The sequence below is a fragment of the Ranitomeya variabilis genome, chromosome 3 (genome assembly GCF_051348905.1).
Source record: "Ranitomeya variabilis isolate aRanVar5 chromosome 3, aRanVar5.hap1, whole genome shotgun sequence".
Classification (NCBI taxonomy): domain Eukaryota; kingdom Metazoa; phylum Chordata; class Amphibia; order Anura; family Dendrobatidae; genus Ranitomeya; species Ranitomeya variabilis.
The window spans coordinates 417832216-417855753 of record NC_135234.1 but is presented as its reverse complement, the minus strand read 5'-3'; the positions used below and the strand labels follow the sequence as shown (position 1 = coordinate 417855753).

The 23538-nt window shown below is 42.3% G+C and overlaps 1 protein-coding gene across 5 annotated transcripts in view; it reads right to left on the bottom strand.

Annotated features, from left to right (window-relative positions):
* TRIM37 (tripartite motif containing 37) overlaps positions 1–23538 on the bottom strand; it is a 146066-nt gene that overhangs the window by 108581 nt on the left and 13947 nt on the right. For all 5 annotated transcript variants that reach the window (XM_077296335.1, XM_077296336.1, XM_077296338.1 and 2 more), the window contains exons 3-5: positions 10294–10334; positions 5429–5545; positions 1167–1254 (exon numbers count right to left, since the gene is read on the bottom strand). In XM_077296335.1, the coding sequence (XP_077152450.1) occupies positions 1167–1254; positions 5429–5545; positions 10294–10334 (246 nt within the window). The remainder of the gene's footprint in view (positions 1–1166; positions 1255–5428; positions 5546–10293; positions 10335–23538) is intronic.

The window sequence follows — 23538 nt, the reverse complement described above, 5'->3', positions numbered from 1 at the left end:
TAGACTAAAAGCCTGTTTAATCAGATAAAGAGCAACTGCCACTGAGTATAAAGAAGATTATGTATTCTAGACTTCTATTGATCGCGCCACAGTAAGATACATTAGCTGAACAGAAAGAAAGCCATTTTAATTAGATGTGTTTCATCATTTCTGATTAAACTATTGCTCATATGAGTGTTAAGTCAAGCTGACAGACCCATAGTAATACAGAAAAAAGTTCAAAGTCGGTCCATTAAATGCCTACCCTGCTAGATCTTTCCTGGCACACAAACACATACAACAGGACTGCTGGGTGTAGAATTAGGTAAAACTGGCAAAGGAGTGGTCTCGGAGAAAAACCCTTTCAAAATGAAGATAAATATGCAACCAAAGCCATCACTCCCATGGTTTAGCGCATAGGATTTGGGGCTGGGAATGTGGGAAAGAGTATTGGGAAGTCACAAGCATGGCCCATGGTCCCCCTTACGATATTAATTTTTACCATTCTTTCCAAATCCAGTCTTATTATTTATGTAATGGAGTGAAAGTATGCCAAAATATTTAGCGATCAATGGCTTCCCCGGGGTCTGGGTTGCAAGACCGCTTCTCTTCTTTCTCAGCCTATATATGGCCCATAGTGTGCAGTGGTGTCATTTCCTTCAATGTAAGCCTATGGAGCCCCAAAAGGATTGTCTATAAACTTACAATGAGAAAGGAACTTGCAGTCCACACATAAACCAGTGTGATCCCAGGAGTCAGAATTTAAGTCACGTTACCTAAAAGAAGACTGGAGCGGAGCTGGGAAACTGGGGAGATGGCAGTCAGTAGGTATAATAACGCAGCAACACTACATAGACAGGATCAGGAGAAGGAAAAAAATATTGTTGGAAGAGCTTCTTTAATATGCCATAATGGGGCATAAGCACAGGGGTGGTCTTCAGAAGTCCAAAGGTCAGCATTAGCTCAGTTTTTACAAAAGAAAGTGTAGGGGCAAACAGTAGCCTTGGATTCAAATCCCACCAAGGACAACGCCTGCAAGGAGTTTGTATGGGTTTCCTCCTGGTATTCATTGAGAACAGCAATGATAATGTATATAAAGCGCTGCACAGTGTGACAGCACTATATAAGCAAAGCATAATAAATAATAATAATAATAATAATAATAATAATAAGCTGCTCCAACTCACCATTCCTCCCCAGAGGGCACATTGATGGCAGATGCAAATTTTACATGTCCAACAAAATACGCTGAGCTTTTCGTGATGATTTTCACATCTTTTAAACAAAATAAAAGAAATACTGAGAAACACAGACAAACGTAAAATGTTGAGTTACATTTTCATGTAATTTCAATGAAAAATCACCTAATTTTAGTTGGGTTTTTTTCACCTCTTCTCGACATCCAATTGGGTCTAATGAGGTCCTAGCGGACTACGTAAAAAGTAGTAAATGATATGGTCACACCCAAATATAAATTTTCCTTCCTATCCTTTCTAGATTTCTTGTACGTAAAAGGTTGTATTGCTTTTTAGATCCAATATATTATAGTATTTAGATTATGTTACTCCTTAGTTAAAAATCTGTATCCTATTCCAGCACTGCATTCATCAATATTCCAGAAAGATCACTGGCTTGTCTATCACTTCCTTCACAAAAAGTTTTTCCCACAGGAGATGAAAGCACAGTTGGTGTAAAATCTAGAATGGCCAGAATGTAAATGGCTTGAGCCGTATTTGTGCAGACGTCGAGCAAGTGAGGAATGCTGAGAGAGGCGAGTGCTAAAGTCTGCAGAATTAACAATGCAGCTCTGGAGTACAGCACAGGCTATAACCTAGAACCTTCAAAAACAAAATCATAAAGCAAGACAAGTAGTGAGCAAATGTATTAGACTTATGTGCAACCCCAATTGCAAACAAATAAAAAAAAATGTTGAGCTTTTGTGGAAAATGTAAAGAACACAAGAATGCAATGATTTGGAAATTTTTTATAGCGATAAGTGTTTTATGCTCTGTTGTGGATAAAACTCTTATCAGAAGTAGTTAAGAGACAGTTTTCCCATTTAATTTTAAAAAATTAACTAAATGTAGACATTCATGGCAGCAACACATCTCAAAATAGTTGGGACAAGGTTAAATAGATGTCCATTGCTAGGACAACCCTTTCTGCGTCCCAATTTGTACCCCCAATAAAATAGGTAATTATTTTACTGGGGTGTGAGGGGCGAGAAATTGAGATTCAGAAGGAGTTGTCTGAGTAATGGACATTCCCTTCAGCATTGTTCCAACTGTTTTTGGTTTGTGTTGCTGACATTTTTCTAAATTAGTTAATTTTTTTCAAATGAAGTGGAAAATTCAATTCTGGTCATTTCATTATGTCACGACATCTCTGCAGCCAATCAGCGGTGGCTTCACTCGCCTCTCCTTTGTTTGAATCAAGACATCCGGAGGATCTGAGAGCAGCCACAGCTCCCACCACCTCTGGATGGCAATTACGTTTGTAGGAAAGGAAAGTGAAGCCAGTGCCGATTGTCCACAGGGATCGTAATGCGATCCATGGGAGAGCCAGTGCCGACAACTGTAACGGCGCCTGCACCAGAGGGGAGCAGAAGTGTTATTATTTTACTTGCAGGAAATATAGGGATTCAGAAGGGCTGGAAAAGTAAGCAGTACTAATGAAAAACAGCCGGAGGGTCAATTTCCCACCAAGTTACATGAATTTATAAAAAAAAAAAAAAAAAACCCTTGTTACAGAGGCAAAGTCTCTCAAAAGCAAAGATGGTCAGAGGTTCACCAATCTTGAACAACTACATCTAAAAATTGTGGAACAATTTCAGAAAAAATGTTTCCCAATGTGAAGTTGCATAGCCTTTTAACACCCTACCATATACAGTACATATCAAAAGATTCAGAGATTCTACACAAATTCACAATTTGCCATGCAATCTATAAATACATACAAGTTAATGCTCTATCATGCAAAGTAGAAGCCATGTATCAACACAATCAAGAAATGGTGCCATCGTCAAAGCGCATTTACAATGGTCTGAAGCAAAACAAACTATTTTCTGAGGTCAAATGAATGAAAATGTGAAATGCTTTATGGAAACCACAGATGTCGTCTCCTGCGGACTCATGAGGAGAGGGACCATCCAGCTTGTTATCAGTGCACAGTTCAAAAGCCTGCATATCCGATGGTATGGGGTTGCGTTAGTGTCTATGGCATGGGCAGCTTACACATTCGGAAAGGCACTATCAATGGTGAGCATTATATAGAGGTTACAGAACAACATATGCTCCCATCCAGACAGTGTCTATTACAGGGAAGGCTTACATATTTCAGCAGGACAATGCTAAACCACATACTGCATCCATCACTACAGAATGACTCTACTGAAGAGTCCACATGCTGAACTGGTCTCCCCCAATTCACACCTTTTAAGAATAAAAACCATTTTGTGCTTTATGAAACAGACAAAAAAATTCGGCAAAAGACTACGGACTGTTGAGCAGCTAGAATCCTGCATCAGACAAGAATGGGACAACATTCCGCTCCCCAAACTCCAAAACTTATCACTTCCCAAATGATTACAAACTAATGTAAAAAGAAAAACGGATGCTACACAATGGTACACAGGCCCTATCCCAACTTTTTTTGAGTTATATTGCTTCTATCAATATCTCAATGTTTGTTTGTTTTTTCAAATGAAATTGAAAAATGTCTAACTTCACCTTCTGATCTGTGGTCTATTGTAAATAAAATATGGCTATAATAAATATCAAAATTATTTGGTTTCTTCAAAATTTTACAAAGCAACCCAACTATTTTGGAACTGGGGTTGTAAATTAATCAGTACAAAAAATAAATATATAAATAAATTTAAAAAAACGCAGGCAAACCGTATTCAAATTATTTCAAATGTTACATTTAAAAAACCATGACAGCAGATACCAATATATTAGGATTCACTAGTCATTGCTTTAGATAAAACAATCTAAGAAAAATTAATTATTTTACAAGGAGGAAACACAGGTGTTGTCCGATTAGTAGACAACCCCTTTAAAAGGGGTTTTCCCCATGAACAAAAGTTCATTTTAAATCAATAGATCTTATAATTATACTATTATTAAGTTCCACAAACTTATAAATGTGCCCCTGCTGTGTACTGTGTAATGGCTGTATCTGACCGTGCAGGAACATGGTCTGATCATATCATCGTACCATGTTATGATGACATCAGGTCACCATGGCAAGGATCGGCATCTCGCGTCACGCAGTAGGGACTCCGATCCAAAGGCAGAGGGGCTGTCATCCCTCTGCCAGCTCCCGGAATGCTGCGATCGCATTCGATCGCAGCATTCAGGGGGTTAAAGTGCCGTGACCGCTCCTAGCACTAGTGTCAGAATCAGATGACACCTGTGCGGGCAGGCAATTGCGATGACGTAATAATCCGTCCCTGGTCAAACACATGGACAGATTAATTCATTACATTTAACCAATTTACTGCATTAAACACCTGCGCCATTCCTGCACCTACCTTCATCTGTTTCCACTTTTTTGTGTTCCATTTGTATGAAATATTTTATAAAATTTATTATTGCATACTGCTACAGTGTATGTCCAAAAAAATGAATGACGCGCACTCTGTTGTAATCATAAGGTGCAGGCTGAACCTGGACTAAGTCCAGAGGTCAAACGGGTGAGAGGAGCAGCTGCACTCAAAAAAAGGGATTTTATGCTTCAGTTTGCAAGTAAAAAAAAGATTTTAAAGTTTATTGAACGTTCACCACAGGAAAATATCACTACAATGAAGCGCCAAGGTAAGGTAACGTTTCAACCCTGTTCCCACGTCTTTATCAAACCTCACTTGGGAAATAGAAAAAATAGCCAGGATTGACCCAGGTATATTGAAGACAAGTCCCAGCTGGGGCTTAAGGTATATGGAAAAATGGTGCCGTCTGTGTTGTGTCTTCACTATACCTGGGTCAATCCTGGCTATTTTTTCTATTTCCCAAGTGAGGTTTGATAAAGACCCGGAAACAGGGTCAAAACGTTGCCTTACCTTGGCACTTCATTGCAGTGATATTTTCCTGCTTCTCTCACCCTGCTACAGTGTATGACATCTGTTTGATGGTACACGGTTTAAGATTAACAAGCGATAAAATACTGTAAAAAAAAAATAAAAAACATCTGGCATTCAAAGGTATTTTCGATTTTATTTTTTCTCTCAAACACTTTTTGCAGAACTGATCGGCCAGTTGATTACTTGTTGACTGGTAATGCTGAGAATGTATTTACAAGATTAAAAAAAAATAATGGATATCTAAAGGGTCTTTAAAAAAAATTGCATGTTTTGATAAGATGTCCTAAGTCAGATAAAAGGGTCATAGTATAATAAAGGTCAATCAACCATAGACTACAAAACAGGCGTTTAAAGAGGCCTTTCACTTACTTGTCCTTCTCATTTTCTTCATGCTTGTTAAGGCTGCATAACTGTAGTGTGTCCAGTCGTTGGGTAACTTCTTCTGCCCACCGACAATTAACCAACTCCCTGAGCTGCAAGGGGGCTCTAGAGGGAGGAAACATAAGGTTAATAAAATGTAAAATTTTGAGAGAATGCTCGTTTAGATTGGAAAAGCATATTGATATTTTAACATTAGACAAGGAACAGCCTCCTAATATGTAAATTGTATAGGGGTTCGTACTAACCAAGACAATATTTTTTTATCCTCCCCATTCTTGCAAGAGCCATGACAAATTCTGTCAAAATACAATACAAAGGCTTGGGTTTTTTTTTTTAAGTTCGGAATGAGTTGCAATTTAATGACACCATTTTACTGTATCATGTACACACAAAAAAAATAAAAAATTCCAAGTGGGGTGAAAATGCATAAACCCCCCCCCCCCCCTGCAATTCCACATTATTATTTTTTTAAGTTTGTTTCTACAGCGTTCATTGTCCTGAAAATATGGCCTGATTCTCGAAGTCATTACGATTACAGAGATAGACAAATGTATATTTAAAAAATAAGTGAATTCTAAGATCTATCTGTTATATTGCATATGCCAAACTGGTTTCATCGGTACCATTTTGGCGCAGTCATGGCCACAAGTGTTGGCACCCTTGAAATTGTTTCAGAAAATGAAAGTATTTTTCTCAGAAAAGTATTGCAATTACACGTTTTGTTATACAACTTTATTTTCTGTGTGTGTATTGGAACAACAAAAAAATAAAAAAAGAAAACAAGAGGAAAAGAAAAAAAAAAAAAAGGGAAAATGGACATAATTCTAAACGCAACATCAAAAATGGGCCAGACAAAATAGTTGGCAACCTCAACTTAAATAAAAATGCTTCAAGTCTCTCATATTTGAAGGGTGCCTTCTCCCAAAAGCAGTTTTAAGATCTCCCCACAGTTGTTCCGTAGGATTTAGATTTGGACTCATTGCTGGCCACTAGAGCTCTCCAGCCATTCTTGCAGCATGTTTTGGGACATTGTCCTGCTGGAAGACCCATGACCTAGGACGCAAACCCAGCTTTCTGATACTTGGCACTACATTGCGACCCAAAATCTGTTGAAGCTCTTCCGATTTCATGATGCCTTGCACACAGTCAAGGCACCCAGCTTCAGAGGCAGCAAAACAACCCCAAAACCTCTTTTGAACATCCACCATATTTGACTGTAGGTACTGTGTGCTTTTCTTTGCAGGAGTCACTCAGTTTTTGGTAAACCATAGAATGATGTGCTTTACCAAAAAGCTTTACCTTGGTCTCATCTGTCCACAAGAGGCTTTCCCAGAAGAATTTGGGCTTACACCCGTACATTTTGGCAAACTGCAGTCTTTCTTTGATATCAGCAGTGGGGTCCTCCTGGGTCTCCTGCCATAGGGTTGCATTTCAGTCAAATGTCAACGGATAGTTTACACTGACACTGATGCACCCTGAGCCTGCAAGCTTGAATTTCTTTGGAACTTGGTTGAGGCTGCTTAGTCACCATCTTTCACTGCAAGTTTTCATCAGTTGTTCTCTGCTGTCCACTTCCAGGGAGATTAGCTGCACTGCCATGGGTTGTAAACTTATGTTGCGCACCGTAGACAAAGTAACAAAGATCTCCGGAGATGGACTTGTAACCTTGAGATTGTTAATATTGTTCAACAATTTTGGTTCTCAAGTCCTGAGACCGTTCTCTCCTCCTCCTTCATGTTTAGTGTGGCACAGAATGCAAAGATTGAGTCAACTTCTCCCCTTTTTGGTTTCAGGTGTGATTGCCACAGGTGAGTTTGAATGAGAATCACTTGCTTGTAATAAAGTTCTGTACCCACATTTTTGGAAAGGTGCTAACAATTTTGTCAAGCTCATTTTTGGGATTGTGTAAAATGATGTCCAGTTTGTCTTTTGTTCTTTGTTTGTGTTATTCCAATGTACACGAAAGGAAATAAACATGTAATTGCAATAAATTTCTGGGAGAAACACTTCCATTTCTGGAACATTTTCAAGGGAGCAAACACTTTCGGCCATGACTATATGACATATTGATCACTTTAAATTGCATTTTTTTTGTGGGGAAGTGCAATGACTGAGAAAAAAAAGTAAATCTGGTGTATTTTCTGTGTTGCTTTGATTTCAACATTTAACTGAAATTTGAAGTTTTAAATAATTTTAGATTTTGAGAAACTAGACTTTCATGGACACAGCGATACCAAATATATTTATTTTAAAACTGGGATGTGATTTAAACATTTACATTTTATTTTAGACCCCTTATGGGTCTTCAAAGGGAGTCTGTCACCCCAAAATTGGCATCAGGGGCTTACCTACAGCATTCTGTAATGCTGTAGATAAGCCCCCGATGTAACCTGAAACATGAGAAAAAGAAGTTAGATTATACTCACCTGGGGGGGCGGTCCCGGTCCGATGGGTGTCTCAGGTCCGGGTCCGGCGCCTCCCATCTTCATACGATGACGTCCTCTTTGCTTCCTGTTGCGGCTCCTGCGCACAGGGACCGCCCCTGGGTGAGTATAATCTAACTTCTTTTTCTTATCTTGCAGATTACATTGGGGGCTTATGCTGTAGATCAGAGGTCCCCAACCGCCGGTCCGCGGACCAGGACCGGGCCGTTGGGGTTTTTCAGCCGGTCCGCGGCGCCCCTGTTCAGCGGTCACGTGGCACCGCTCATTAGAGAAATTAATAGGCTGCTCCACCTCCCATAGGGGCGGAGCCGCATAATTCATTTCTCTAATCAGCGGTGCCGGTGACCGCTGATAGAGGAAGAGGCTGCGGCACCGAAGACCAGCTGTCCGGGGGAAGGAGCGGGACGCCGGGAGCAGGTAAGCATGACATATTCACCTATCCTCGTTCCACACGCCGGGCGCTGTCTCCATCTTCCCGGCGTCTCTCCGCACTGACTGCAGGCAGAGGGCGCGATGACGCATATAGTGTGCGCGCCGCCCTCTGCCTGATCAGTCAGTGCGGAGAGACGCCGGGAAGATGGCGCCGAGGAGCTGCAAGCAAGACAGGTGAGTATGTGTTTTATTATTTTTATTGCAGCAGCAGCACAGCTATGGGGCAATAATGGACGGTGCAGAGCACTATATGGCACAGCTATGGGGCAATGGTGCAGAGCACTATATGGCACAGCTATGGGGCAATAATGGTGCAGAGCACTATATGGCACAGCTATGGGGCAATAATGGTGCAGAGCACTGTATGGCACAGCTATGGGGCAATGGTGCAGAGCACTGTATGGCACAGCTATGGGGCAATAATGGTGCAGAGCACTATATGGCACAGCTATGGGGCAATAATGGTGCAGAGCACTGTATGGCACAGCTATGGGGCAATAATGGTGCAGAGCACTATACGGCACAGCTATGGGGCAATAATGAATGGTGCAGAGCACTACATGGCACAGCTATGGGGCAATAATGAACGGTGCAGAGCACTGTATAGCACAGCTATGGGGCAATAATGGTGCAGAGCACTATACGGCACAGCTATGGGGCAATAATGGTGCAGAGCACTGTATGGCACAGCTATGGGGCAATTATGAACGGTGCAGAGCACTATATGGCACAGCTATGGGGCAATTATGAACGGTGCAGAGCACTGTATGGCACAGCTATGGGGCAATAATAAACGGTGCAGAGCACTGTATGGCACAGCTATGGGGCAATAATAAACAGTGCAGAGCACTGTATGGCACAGCTATGGGGCAATAATAAACGGTGCAGAGCACTATATGGCACAGCTATGGGGCAATAATGGTGCAGAGCACTATATGGCACAGCTATGGGGCAATAATGGTGCAGAGCACCAGGGAAACAAGCATGGTGCTCCCACTCATTCTGAACCTATGGTAAGTTGAATCACATTCTCATTATAAATGTCATAATTATATGATAAGTATGCACTAAGCTCCATCCCTCCATAACCCCACCCCCATATGACCAAAGCCCCGCCCCTGCCCCACCCCCACCGGGCCATGGAAAACTGGTCTTGCTTCAAGCCGGTCCCTGGTGCAAAAAAGGTTGGGGACCTCTGCTGTAGATAAGCCCCTGATGCCGGTGGCCTTAGCTTATAGGCCAATTTTGGGGTGATAAGATTCCCTTTAACCCACGATAATTTGATTGCTTATACTATATACTGCAATCCACAGTATTGCAGTATATAGTGGTCTCCTTTGAAGCTCAGCTTATAGTTAAGCTTCGGAGAACCATTAAGATGACAGAGACAAGGGCCCCTTTATCAGGCTCCCAGCTGCTGAGTAAAGCGTTTAAAATCAGCCGGTGACTTGTGATGTGGGTGCCCACTCAAATGTGCCTTACAGTAGGTTCTTCAAGAATGCAATAAATTGACCCAGGTAATGTAATTCAAGCGGCAGCCCATCCTAGTGAAGTGGCAGGATGGGTTGCAGTTCAAAGAAACAGACAGCTTCCAATACCTGATAACAGAAAGCAGGTGTATGATACGCACACATACCTCCATGAACAGAGGGGGCTGTGACAGGCAGAAGACATACATCTCCCTCTCGACTGACTGAGCACAAAGGATTCTTTCTACAACCTCAGTCCTTCTGCTGATTCACTGTGCAGGAAGAATTGAGGCTAGAGCAAAAAATGATATATGCTCAGTCAGACGAGAAGATTATTTCTACTCTAACAATTCTCTTGCAGCTCATAGGTGTGTGTGCTTTATTGAGACGCAGGTCCCCGGCCAGCCCAAGACGCAGGTCCCCGGCCAGCCCAAGACGCAGGTCCCCGGCCAGCCCAAGACGCAGGTCCCCGGCCAGCCCTTTACAAAGTAGAGGCAATAAATTATACCTGCAGTGTGGGCACTGAGCTCTTTGTTCGGTAAGCCATCTCTGTAAACAATAAATAAAAAGGCATTAAAATTAGTTATAAAATCAATAGTTAAATTATTAAGGTAACAGTTACCGTAATTTAAATATTCATGTTTGCTTCGTGTGCATTATATCTTGATTTACAAATGAAAAAGTGTGTACACAGTCTTAATATTCCCATTATAATACATGGGACGTTGTTGTGGATGGCAGGGACATGACAACATGATTTTATAAACTACACTGAATTGAGGAAGAGCCATATGCAGGAAAAGGACTTTCCAAAACAACAGAATATAGATGTGTAGATGGTATCAGATGGATGGAGAAAAAAAAATGTGACAAACACACAGCCTCCTACAGAGCATCTACTTCTCAAAGACACATTAAATAATGCATTGGTACAGATTAGTTTAAGTTTCAGCTGTCAACCGCCATCTGCTAAGCATCATAAAGGATGTAACCAGAGATCTGTGTATGGAACCGTTACTATTGGACGTCTACAGTACATCTGCAGCACAAGCTTAATCCATCTGAAAACCTACTTTTTGGGCAAAATCTCAGTGACATTATTGATATTCAAAACTTGATGAGGTTATCACTGTGCCTGGTCTTTTCCTGCATTGAAAAGTATGGGTTCAACAAAACACTTTTGTAAAAATAATAAACATAAATTTTATGGGTAAGTAAAACTAGAGAGGAAAGACTGGTTGGGGGAGAGAAGGGTAATTGGCACATATACGGTACTCATTTTATAAACTATTCAACATTCAAATTGTAATACCAAGAGGAAAAAGATGTGGAATTAAGAAAATCACAAGACATGTTGATGATCTGTAAATGATGAAAAATTGGAAACTAAAGTTTCAAAACATGTGAATTTATTTAGTATCATGCATGTGCAGAAATACATGCATGCTATCGATGAGGTTATCTGAGGAATGCTCTTGTATACACAAATCACCAAGATCCGCTACTGGCATCTCTCTTTGTAATTGCCAACCAATGATGTTTCCCCATCAAGCCCATCTGGCATAAGTCCGGAAATGCTTTAAAACCATGGTAGCACTTTTAGGCCAAGCATGCTTCACAGTAACACCAGCAACATGCCGCTCGTCAGGCTGAAAAAAGGCTCGAGACACTGAAGAAAGTGGTGCTACCACAGGTTCCACTATCCGTTTATTACCACATTGTTATCTGGAAGACTAGAGGGGTCCGGCTAACATACATTATGCCATAGGAATCGTGTAATGTTCCCTTGAGAAGGCCTTTTCTTGGCATTGCCAATATGGTCTCCAGACAAATCTCCAGCTGTCATAGTGTTCAAGACAACTTGTCTGAAAAGGTCTCAAGACTGAAGAGGATAGACCTTCATTACCATCTGTCTCTACACCCCAACAGCGTTTGAGAGAGGTGGTCTAAGGTCAATAAATGGGTCCTAAGGTGTGGACATTACACCAGCCTTACTCATAGGTCTTCAATGCAAATCCTGATACATTAACATCTTAGCATTACAATGATTTGGTCGAAAAACAAGTGGTACGACCATTTCTCCAAAGTGCCACAGAAGCTGTTTTTTCAACATGACAACACCAGGCTACACATTGCTCCTGCTACTGTGAGCAGCCTGCATGGCCTACACGTGCTACCATGGCATTCAGCATATCAGGAGTGCTACCATGGCATTCAGCATATCAGGACTTGCCTCTCATCGACCTAATCTGGCATGTCATTGTTCGGCAAGCAACTGCAAAGGGAGCTGGCAACAGCTGATCTTAACCCTTAGGCTGCTTTCACACTAGCGTCGGTACGGGCCCGTCGCAGTGCGTCGGGCCGACGTACCGACGCATGCTGTGAAAGAAATGCCTGACGTTGGCAGCGGAAGCAGTCTTACGACGCTTCCACTGCCCCATTGCAAGGTCCGGGGAGGAGGGGGCGGAGTTTCGGTTACATGTAACTTTTTTTGTGGCGGCGGTGCGCCAAAACACGATGCAACCGTCGCACGACGGTTGCGACGTGTGGCACTGCGTCGCAATGCGTCACTAATAAGTCTATGGAGAAAAAACGCATCCTGCGGGCAACTTTGCAGGATGCGTTTTTTCTCCACAACGACGCATTGTGACGTGCAGTGCCCGACGCTAGTGTGAAAGTAGCCTTAGTTACCACCAATAAGCCTTTTTACTGATCTGAGATATAAGACCATAGCATCACCCTGACTGGTTATGGCTACTTTCACAAATCAGGTTTTTTGTTTCAGGCAGAATCCGGCTGAAGTTCCAAAAAACGGATCCGTTGCAAATAGTGAAAAAACTGATGCAACGGAAGAGAAAGAGAAAGAAAGAGAGAGATGATTTGAATGGAAAATGCTTGGAAAACCGGATCCGGAGGCCGGATTCATCGTTTCACACATTTTTGGCCAGCTCCGTCACTGTGCGGTTTTTTCACCGGACAAAAAAAAAAACATTCCTCTGGATGTTTTCTCCACCCGCCGGTAACGACTATTTGGACGGATCAGGAAAAAACCAGATGAAACGTGTGGCCATCAGGTGCAATCTGGCGCTAATACAACTCTATGAGAAAAAAAAACAGATCCAGCGTAAAAAAAAAAAAAGCAGATCAATTTTTTTTTCAAAACTTGCCGGATTGTGCCTGAAACAAAAAACCTGATGTGTGAAAGTAGCCTAAGACACAGCAGCTGTACACGACAGCCAACACCCTGCGTTGCATCAGTCACAATCAGTGTTGGCACTGACCAAAGCCGTTTAACCATCTAGATGCTGCTTTCAATAGTGAAAGAAGCATCTAGATGGTTATCAGAGCTTGGGAGCTTCCTCATTATCCCCATTGGCACCCTGAGATTGTGACTGTGTGGTCCTGATGGTTAACAAGGCAAACAAATGCCAAATATTGGCCTCAGAGTCTGCTGGCTATAGTTACCTGTTCAGAAGTTAGCAACATTTTAGTGGCAAAAATATACATTTTTAATTTCGGTCATGCCACTTTGTATTAATTTCTGAAAACCAATTGACAGTTTAAACTACCCAACATCACTTTTTATATGTTGAGGGTGGTTTAAAATAGTATCACTTTTGGGGGGTTAACCCCTTAACGACCGCCGATACGCCTTTTAACGGCGGCCGCTAAGGGTACTTAAACCACAGCGCCGTTAATTAACGGCGCTGTGGAAAAAGTGAATAGTGCCCCCCAGAGTCGGATTTCCTCTGAGGTCTCGGTTACCGGGGGTAGCCGAGACCCCAGAGAACATGATTCGGGGTTTTTTTACCGACCCCCGAGTTGCGATCGCCGGTAATTAACCGTTTACCGACGGTCGCAAAAAAAACCCCAAAAAACGCGATTTCCCATTTAATTTCTCTGTCCTCCGATGTGATCGCACATCAGAGGACAGAGAAATGGGGTTCCCGATCGCCCCCAATACTCGCCTGTCTCCCCCGGTGCTCCTCGTGGCTCCCGATGGGTGTCGCCATCTTCTTCTGGCAAAAAAATGGCGGGCGCATGCGCAGTGCGCCCGCAGGCCGGCACCCGGGAGATCTTTGGGGTCTCGGCTGCTGGGGGGTAGCTGAGACCCCAAAGAACATGATCGGGGTCGGTTTTTACCGACCCCCGTTTTGCGATCGCCGGTAATTAACTGTTTACCGGCGACTGCAAAAACAAAAAACAAAAAAAAAAAACGATGTGTAATTCTCTGTCCTCTGATGTGATCAGAGGACAGAGAAATAGGGGGATTCGGGGACCCTATCATACTTACCGGTGTCCCTAGGTCCTCCTGCGTCCTCTCCTGCCCGCCGGCTTCTTCCTATGGAAAGAAAATGGCGGGCGCATGCGCAGTGCGCCCGCTCTCTGCTGCCATCTGCCGGCCGGCAGGAGAGAGGAGTTGGGGCTAAAATTAGGGTTAGGGCTGGGGCTAAATTTAGGGTTAGGGCTAGGGTTGGGGCTAAAGTTAGGGCTAGAGTTAGAGTTGGAGTTAAAGTTAGGGTTACGGTTGGGGCTAAAGTTAGGACTAGGGTTGCGGCTAAAGTTAGGGTTAGGTTTGGGATTAGGATTAAGGTTAGGGTTGGGATTAGGGGTGCATTGGGATTAGGGTTAGGTTTGAGGTTAGGGTTGAGATTAGGATTAGGGGTGTGTTGGATTTAGGGTTCTGATTAGGGTTATGGTTGTTTTGGGGTTAGGTGTTATGACCCCAATGGCGAGGGTCTCAGAGGAACGTGGAAGTCTGCAGAATACAAAAATCCAGCTCATAGGGCAGTGGTAACTGGGTTGACCATATATCTACTCCTAACGCCAACACTAGAAGTAGCCGGGGATCATTCCTACGTTGATTCTAGATGACACGCGCCAGCCGGAGAATCTAGCTACCCCTAGTAGAGGAAAACAAAGACCTTTCTTGCCTCCAGAGAAGGGGACCCCAAAGCTGGATAGAAGCCCCCCACAAATAATGACGGTGAGGTAAGAGGAAATGACAAACACAGAAATGAACCAGGTTTAGCACAGAGAGGCCCGCTTACTGATAGCAGAATAAAGAAAGGTAACTTATATGGTCAACAAAAACCCTATCAAAATCCACACTGGAAATTCAAGAACCCCCGAACCGTCTAACGGTCCGGGGGGAGAACACCAGCCCCCTAGAGCTTCCAGCAAAGGTCAGGATATAGATTTGGAACAAGCTGGACAAAAATACAAAACCAAAAACAAATAGCAAAAAGCAAAAGGCAGACTTAGCTGATATAACTGGAACCAGGATCAGTAGACAAGAGCACAGCAGACTAGCTCTGATAACTACGTTGCCAGGCATTGAACTGAAGGTCCAGGGAGCTTATATAGCAACACCCCTAACTAACGACCCAGGTGCGGATAAAAGGAATGACAGAAAAACCAGAGTCAAAAAACTAGTAACCACTAGAGGGAGCAAAAAGCAAATTCACAACAGTTAGGGTTGCGATTATCCTTAGGGTTGTGATTAGGATTATGGATCGGGTTGGCATTAGGGTTAGGCCTTTCACACTTCAGTCTTTTGGCGTCAGTCTGAAATTTTCCCATAGACATGCATTAGCGACGGATTGTGGCGGATGGTCGTCCGTTCCATCCGCCATACGACGGATCCGTCGAGATTTGGCGGACGTCATCTAGACATTGACGGCCATTGTAGCTTTTTTTGTCTGCGCCAAAATGGCGGTTCGCAACGGATCCGTCGCGTTCGTCATTCCATAGAATGGCCGCCTATGGGCGACGGATCCGTCCTTACCGTCATTTCGGCGGATCTGTCGCCCCAATCCGCTTTTTCAATTGCGCATGCTCCAAAAAGTAGATACTTTTCCCAGACAACCCCCAAGTAACAGATCCGTCAAAAAAACGGATCCGTTAGAACCGTTTTCTCAACAATTGTGACGGATCCGTCGATCCGTCACTATGTCGGAGCGGACTGACGCCAAACAACTGAAGTGTGAAAGAAGCCTTAGGGGTGTGTTGGGGTTAGGGTTGGAGTTAGATTTGGGGGGTTTCCACTGTTTAGGTACATCAGGGGGTCTCTAAACGCCACAGCCAATTTTGCGCTCAAAAAGTCAAATGGTGCTCCCTCCCTTCCGAGCTCTGCCGTGCACCCAAACAGTGGTTTACCCCCACATATGGGGCATCAGCGTACTCGGGATAAATTGGACAACAACTTTTGGGGTCCAATTTCTCCTGTTACCCTTGTGAAAATAAAAACTTGGGGGCTAAAAAATCTTTTTTGTGGAAAAAAAAATATTTTTTATTTTCACAACTCTGCATTATAAACGTCTGTGAAGCACTTGGGCATTCAAAGTTCTCACCACACATCTAGATAAGTTCCTTGGGGGCTCTAGTTTCCAAAATGGGGTCACTTGTGGGGGGTTTCTACTGTTTAGGTACATCAGGGTCTCTGCAAATGCAACATAATGCCCGCAGACCATTCTATCAAAGTCTGCATTCCAAAATGGCGTTCCTTCCCTTCCGAGCTCTGCCATGCGCTCAAACAGTGGTCCCCCCCACACACATGGGGTATAAGTGTACTAAGGACAAATTGGACAACAACTTTTGGGGTCCAATTTCTCTTGTTACCCTTCTCAAAATAAAAATTTGGGGGTTTAAAAATCTTTTTTGTGGGAAAAAAATGTATTTTTATTTTCACGACTCTGCATTATAAACTTCTGTGAAGCACTTGGGCATTCAAAGTTCTCACCACACATCTAGATAAGTTCCTTGGGGGTCTAGTTTCCAAAATGGGGTCACTTGTGGGGGGTTTCTACTGTTTAGGTACATCGGGGGCTCTGCAAACGCAACTCCCGCAGACCATTCTATCAAAGTCTGCATTCCAAAACGGCGCTCCTTTCCTTCCGAGCTCTGCCATGCGCCCAAACAGTGGTATACCCCAACATTTTGGGTATCAGCTTACTCAGCATAAAGTGCACAATAAATTTTGGGGTCCAATTTCTCCTGTTACCCTTGAGAAAATAAAAAATTGCAGGCTAAAAAATCATATTTGAGGAAAAAAAAAAAAGGATTTTTTATTTTCACGGCTCTACGTTATAAATTTCTGTGAAGCACTTGGGGGTTTAAAGTGCTCACCACACATCTAGATAAGTTCCTTAAGTGGTCTAGTTTCCAAAATGGGGTCACTTGTGGGGGGTTTCTACTGTTTAGGCACATCAGGGGCTCTCCAAACGCGACATGGCGTCCGATCTCAATTCCAGCCAATTCTGCATTGAAAAAGTCAAACGGCGCTCCTTCTATTCCAAGCTCTGCGGTGCCAAACAATGGTTTACCCCCACATATGGGGTATCGGCGTATTCAGGAGAAATTGCACAACAACATTTATGGTTAAATTTCTGTTTTTACACTTGTGAAAATAAAAAAAATGGTTCTGAAGTAAAATGTTTGCAAAAAAAAGTTAAATGTTCATTTTTGCCTTCCACATTGTTTCAGTTCCTGTGAAGCACGTAAAGGGTTAATAAACTTCTTGAATGTGGTTTTGAGCACCTTGAGGGGTGCAGTTTTTAGAATGGTGTCACACTTGGTTATTTTCTATTATATATTATTATGACTTCAAATGAGATGTGGTCCCTAAAAAAAATGGTGTTGTAAAAATGAGAAATTGCTGGTCAACTTTTAACCCTTATAACTCCCTAACAAAAAAAAAAATTGTTTCCACAATTGTGCTGATGTAAAGTAGACATGTGGGAAATGTTATTTATTAACTAATTTTTGTGACATCTCTCTCTGATTTAAGGGCATGAGAATACAAAGTTTGAAAATTGCAAAATTTTAAAATGTTTTGCCATATTTCCATTTTTTTCATAAATAATCGCAAGTAATATCGAAGAAATGTTACCACTAACATGAAGTACAATATGTCACGAAAAAAATCTCAGAATCAGCAGGATCCGTTGAAGCATTCCAGAGTTATAACCTCATAAAGTGACAGTGGTCAGAATTGTAAAAATTGGCCTGGTCATTAAGTACCAAATTGGCTCGGTCACGAAGGGGTTAAGCCCTCAAAATGTTTTCGATACGACTTGTGTTTATTTGTGAAAAAAAAGTGAAATTTGGCAAAAATTTTGCAATATTTATACTTTTAATTCTTATGCCCTTAAACCAGGGAGTTATGGCACACAAAATACTTAATAAGTAACATTTCCCACGTCTACTTTACATCAGCACAATTTTTGAAAAACAATTTATTTTTTTTGCTAGGAAGATAGAAGGGTTAAAAGTTGATCAGTGATTTCTAATTTTTGCAACATTTTTATTTATTTATTTTTTTTTGGCACCACATAACATCTGAAGTGACTTTTAGGCAGCCTATATATAAACATAAAATACCAATAGTGATGCCATTAACCCCCTTAGTGACGGAGCCAAATTTTTGAAATCTGACCAGTGTCACTTTATGTAGTAATAACTCTGGAACACTTCAACAAATCCCAGTGATTTTGAGACTCTTTTCGGGACACATTATACTTTATCATAATGGTAAATTTAGGTCGATATGTTTTGTGTTTATTTATAAAAAAAATATCAGAAATTTGAGAAAAAATAAAAAAATAGCAATTTTCAAACTTTGAATGATTATCCCTTTAATCCAGATGGTCATACCACAGCAAAATATTAATAAATAACATTTCCCACATGTCGGCTTTACATCAGCAGCATTTGTAAAATGTTATTTTTTTTTGTTAGCATTTTAGGAGGTTTAAAAATGTAGAAGTAATTTTTCATTTTTTCAAGGAAATTTACAGAATTAATTTTTTTTAGGACTTATCCATATTTGAAGTGCCTTTAGGGGTCCCATATATTGGGAAACCCCCAAAAGTACCATTTTAAAAACAGCACCCCCTGACATATTGAAAACGGCTGTCAGGTAGTTTATTAACCCTTCAGGTGCTTTTCAGGAATTAATGCAAAGTGGCATGACACAAATGAAAATGTGTATTTTTACCACCTAAATGTCTCTAACTTCTGAACATATTACTACAGCCGACAGACTCTAAGGCCGCTATTTGGTCGTGAATTACCACGGTAAACATGAGGACCACAAAATCATGATCTGAGGGCACCAATTGGGATAAAGAGGAAGCCCCCACACTTTGTTAACCATTTATAATGATGTAGTCACTATTGACAGCAGCATCTAAGGGGTTAAACAGATTTGGGGGGTGCAAACACTGATTGTGGCTGATACAGCAAGTTGTCAGCTATAGTGTACAGCCGGCAGCTGCTGGATTGTCCCCTGTATGGGGAGGCTATTCTCCTATATCTCAGGCCAGTTAAAAGACGTATTGGCTGTCATTAAGGGGTTAAAAAAAATGCACCATTCATAGACCTCAAAACCACATTCAAGAAGTTAATTAAGGCTTCAGGTGCTTCACAGGAATTACCCCTTATAGACCGCCGATACACTTTTTAGCAGCAGCAGTTAAAGGGCCTTATTCCTCAGTGACGCTTATTAACGGCGCTGAGAAATAAGGATATAGCACGAAGCATCGCGGATCGCCATGTTTTTTTTGGGTGTTTAACAGCCGCAAAACATGTACAGCAGGGACTCGAGCATGTCCCTCGAGCACCTACGATAAATTGGTGCATACCCAAGCACCCGATGCATACTGGAGTAGCGAACACTTGCTATTAATGCTAATGACGACATATTCAATATGACAATCTAATGTTATCAAATTCTGTGTCATAGCTGTGGATTCAAAATGCTCACTCACTGCATAAAATCCTTGAGGGGTGTGGTTTTCAAAATGGGGTCACTCGTGGTAGGGGGGTGGGTTCCAATGTTTAGGCACATCAGGGGCTCTCCAAAACGGTACATGGCGTCTGATCTCGATTCCAGATCATTTTGCGTTCAGAAAGTCAAACTGTGCTCTTTCCCTTCCGAGCACTGCTGTGCCCCCAAACAGTAGATTTCCAACACATAGGGGGTATCTGTGTACTCAGGAGGAATTGCACAACAAATTTTGTGGTCTTTTTCTTTTGCTACCCTTGTGAAAATAAAAAGTTTGGGTCAAAAGTAATTTTTTTTTTGTAGAAAAAAGTATAATTTACATTTTTCCCTCCACATTGCTTCAGTTCTCGTGAAGCACCTGGAGGGTTAATAAACTTCTTGAATGTGGTTTGCAGCACCGTGAGGGGTGTAGTTTTTAGAATGGTGTCACCCCCCAAAAGTGATCCCATTCTTGAAACTTAATTCCTCAAGGGATGTATCTAGATGCGTTGTCAACACCTTGAACTCTCAGGTGCTTCACAGAAGTTTAGTGTTGAACTGTAAATAACCAAAGAAAGAAAAAAAAAAAAGATTGTGCCAGAGATTAAACAGATCACAAGAATCTGCAGGGAAAGGTCAGAGAGGCCCGGCGCCTGCGCACTGCAGTACTGTGCTCTGCCCTCAACAGGGCAGACAAAGTACGCCTGCGCCGGAGCCGCGGTGTGAAGACAAGAAGAGGACGTCATCGTAAGAAGATGGGAGGCCCCGGACCGGACCACGATACCCATCCGACCAGAACCGCACTGGGACCGCCCCTGGGTGAGTATAATCTAATGTCTTTTTCTCATCTTTCAGGTTACATCGGGGGCTTATCTACAGCATTACAGAATGCTGTAGATAAGCCCCCGATACCGGTGGCCACAGCTCCTATATGATTTTGGGGGTGAGAGATTCCCTTTAAAAACAAAACAAAAACAACTTTATGATACATACATACATGTGCATACATATAACCATAATGCTATGTGCACACGTCAGGATTGTCTGCAGAATTTTCCTGAATTTTCTGCAGGAAATCAGCATGCATTTTTTTGTGCATTTTTTTCCCCGGAGATTCCCAATGCTTAAAATAGCGCCAAAAACGAGAAAAATCTGCAAAATTAACCCCTTTACCCCAAAGGGTGGTTTGCACGTTAATGACCGGGCCAATTTTTACAATTCTGACCACTGTCCCTTTATGAGGTTATAACTCTGGAATGCTTCAATGGATCCCGGTGATTCTGACATTGTTTTCTCGTGACATATTGTACTTCATGATAGTGATAACATTTCTTTGATATTACCTGCGTTTATTTGTGAAAAAAACGGAAATTTGGCGAAAAATTTGAAAATTTCGCAATTTTCCAACTTTGAATTTTTATGCAATAAAATCACAGAGATATGTCACACAAAACACTTAATAAGTAACATTTCCCACATGTTTACTTTACATCAGCACAATTTTGGAACCAACATTTTTTTTTTGTTAGGGAGTTATAGGGGTTAAAAGTTGACCAGCAATTTCTCATTTTTACACCACCATTTTATTTTTAGGGACCGCATCTCATTTGAAGTCATTTTGAGGAGTCTATATGATAGAAAATAACCAAGTGTGACACCATTCTAAAAACTGCACCCCTCAAGGTGCTCAAAACCACATTCAGGAAGTTTATTAACCCTTCAGGTGTTTCACAGGAATTTTTGGAATGTTTACATAAAAATGAACATTTAACTTTTTTTTTTCACAAAAAATTTACTTCAGCTCCAATTTGTTTTATTTTACCAAGGGTAACAGGAGAAAATGGACCCCAAAAGTTGTTGTACAATTACCCATTAAGTGATTCACAGAAGTTTATAATGCAGAGCCGTAAAAATAAAAAATCATATTTTTTCACAAAAATGATCTTTTCGCCCCCAATTTTTTATTTTCCCAAGGGTAAGAAGAAATTGGACCCCAAAAGTTGTTGTACAATTTGTCCTGAGTACGCCGATACCCCATATGTGGGGGTAAACCACTGTTTGGGTGCATGGTAGAGATCGGAAGGGAAGGAGCGCCGTTTGACTTTTCAATGCAAAATTGACAGACATTGAGATGGGACGCCATGTTGCGTTTGGAGAGCCCCTGATGTGCATAAATAAACATTGAAACCCCCCACAAGTGACACCATTTTGGAAAGTAGACCCCCTAAGGAACTTATCTAGATGTGTGGTGAGAGCTTTGAACCCCCAAGTATTTCACTACAGTTCATAACGCAGAGCCGTGAAAATATATATTTTTTTTTCCACAAAAATTATTTTTTAGCCCGCAGTTTTGAATTTTTCCAAGGGTAACATTTGAAATTAGACCCCAAAAGTTGTGGTCCAATTTGTCCTGAGTACGCTGATACCACATATGTGGGGGGGAACCACCGTTTGAGCGCATGGCAGAGCTCGGAAGGGAAGGAGCGTCATTTGGAATGCAGACTTAGATGGATTGGTCTGCAGGCGTCACATTGCGTTTGCAGAGCCCCTAATGTACCTAAACAGTAGAAACCCCCCACAAGTGACCCCATATTGGAAACTAGACCCCCCAAGGAACTTATCTAGATGTGTTGTGAGAACTTTGAACCCCCAAGTATTTCACTACAGTTTATAAAGCGGAGCCGTGAAAATAAAAAATCTTTTTTTTCCACAAAAATTATTTTTTAGCCCCCAGTTTTGTATTTTCCCAAGGGTGACAGGAGAAATTGGACCCGAAAAGTTGTTGTCCAATGTGTCCTGAGTACGCTGATACCCCATATGTTGGGGTAAACCCCTGTTGGGGCGCACGGGAGAGCTCGGAAGGGAAGGAGCACTGTTTTACTTTTTCAACGCAGAATTGGCTGGAATTGAGATCGGACACCATGTCGCGTTTGTAGAACCCCTGATGTTCCTAAACAGTGAAAACCCCCCAATTATAACTGAAACCCTAATCCAAACACATCCCTAACCCTAATCCCAAAGGTAACCCTAACCACACCCATAACCCTGACACACCCCTAACCCTAATCCCAACCCTATTCCCAACCGTAAATGTAATCCAAACTCTAACCCTAACTTTAGCCCCAACCCTAACTGTGGCCTTAACTCTAGCCCCAACCCTAACCCTTGCCCTAACCCTAACCCTAACCCTAGCCCTAACGGGAAAATGGAAATAAATACATTATTTTAATTTTTTTATTTTTCGCTAACTAAGGGGGTGATGAAGGGGGGTTTGATTTACTTTTATAGCGGGTTTTTTAGCGGATTTTTATGATTGGCAGCCGTCACACACTGAAAGACGCTTTTTATTGCAAAAAATATTTTTTGCGTTACCACATTTTGAGAGCTATAATTTTTCCATATTTTGGTCCACAGAGTCATGTGAGGTCTTGTTTTTTGCGGGACGAGTTGACGTGTTTATGATGTTATAGTGCAAGATCGCCAATCTGACACTTTGCTGTGCACTGTGTCAGATCGGCGATCTGACGTGCACAGCTCCTGGAGGCTTCCCGGCGCCTGCTCTGAGCAGGCGCAGTGAAGCCACCTCCATGCAGGACCCGGATGCCGCGGCCATCTTGGATCCGGGCCTGCTGCAGGGAGGAGGAGGTAAGAGACCCTCGGAGCAATGCGATTACATCGCATTGCTCCGGGGGTCTCAGGGAAGCCCACAGGGAGCCCCCTCCCTGCGCGATGCTTCCCTATACCGCCGGAACAGTGCGATCATGTTTGATCGCAGTGTGCCGGGGGTTAATGTGCCGGGGGCGGTCCGTGACTACTCCTGGCACATAGCTGACAACCGGCCGCGCTCCCCCCGTGAACGCAGCCGATCGCGCTGGACGTACTATCCCGTCGGTGGTCATACGGGCCCACCCCACCTCGACGGGATAGTACGTCCAATGTCAGAAAGGGGTTAATGAACATGATGCATTTTTTTACTGCAATGCACAA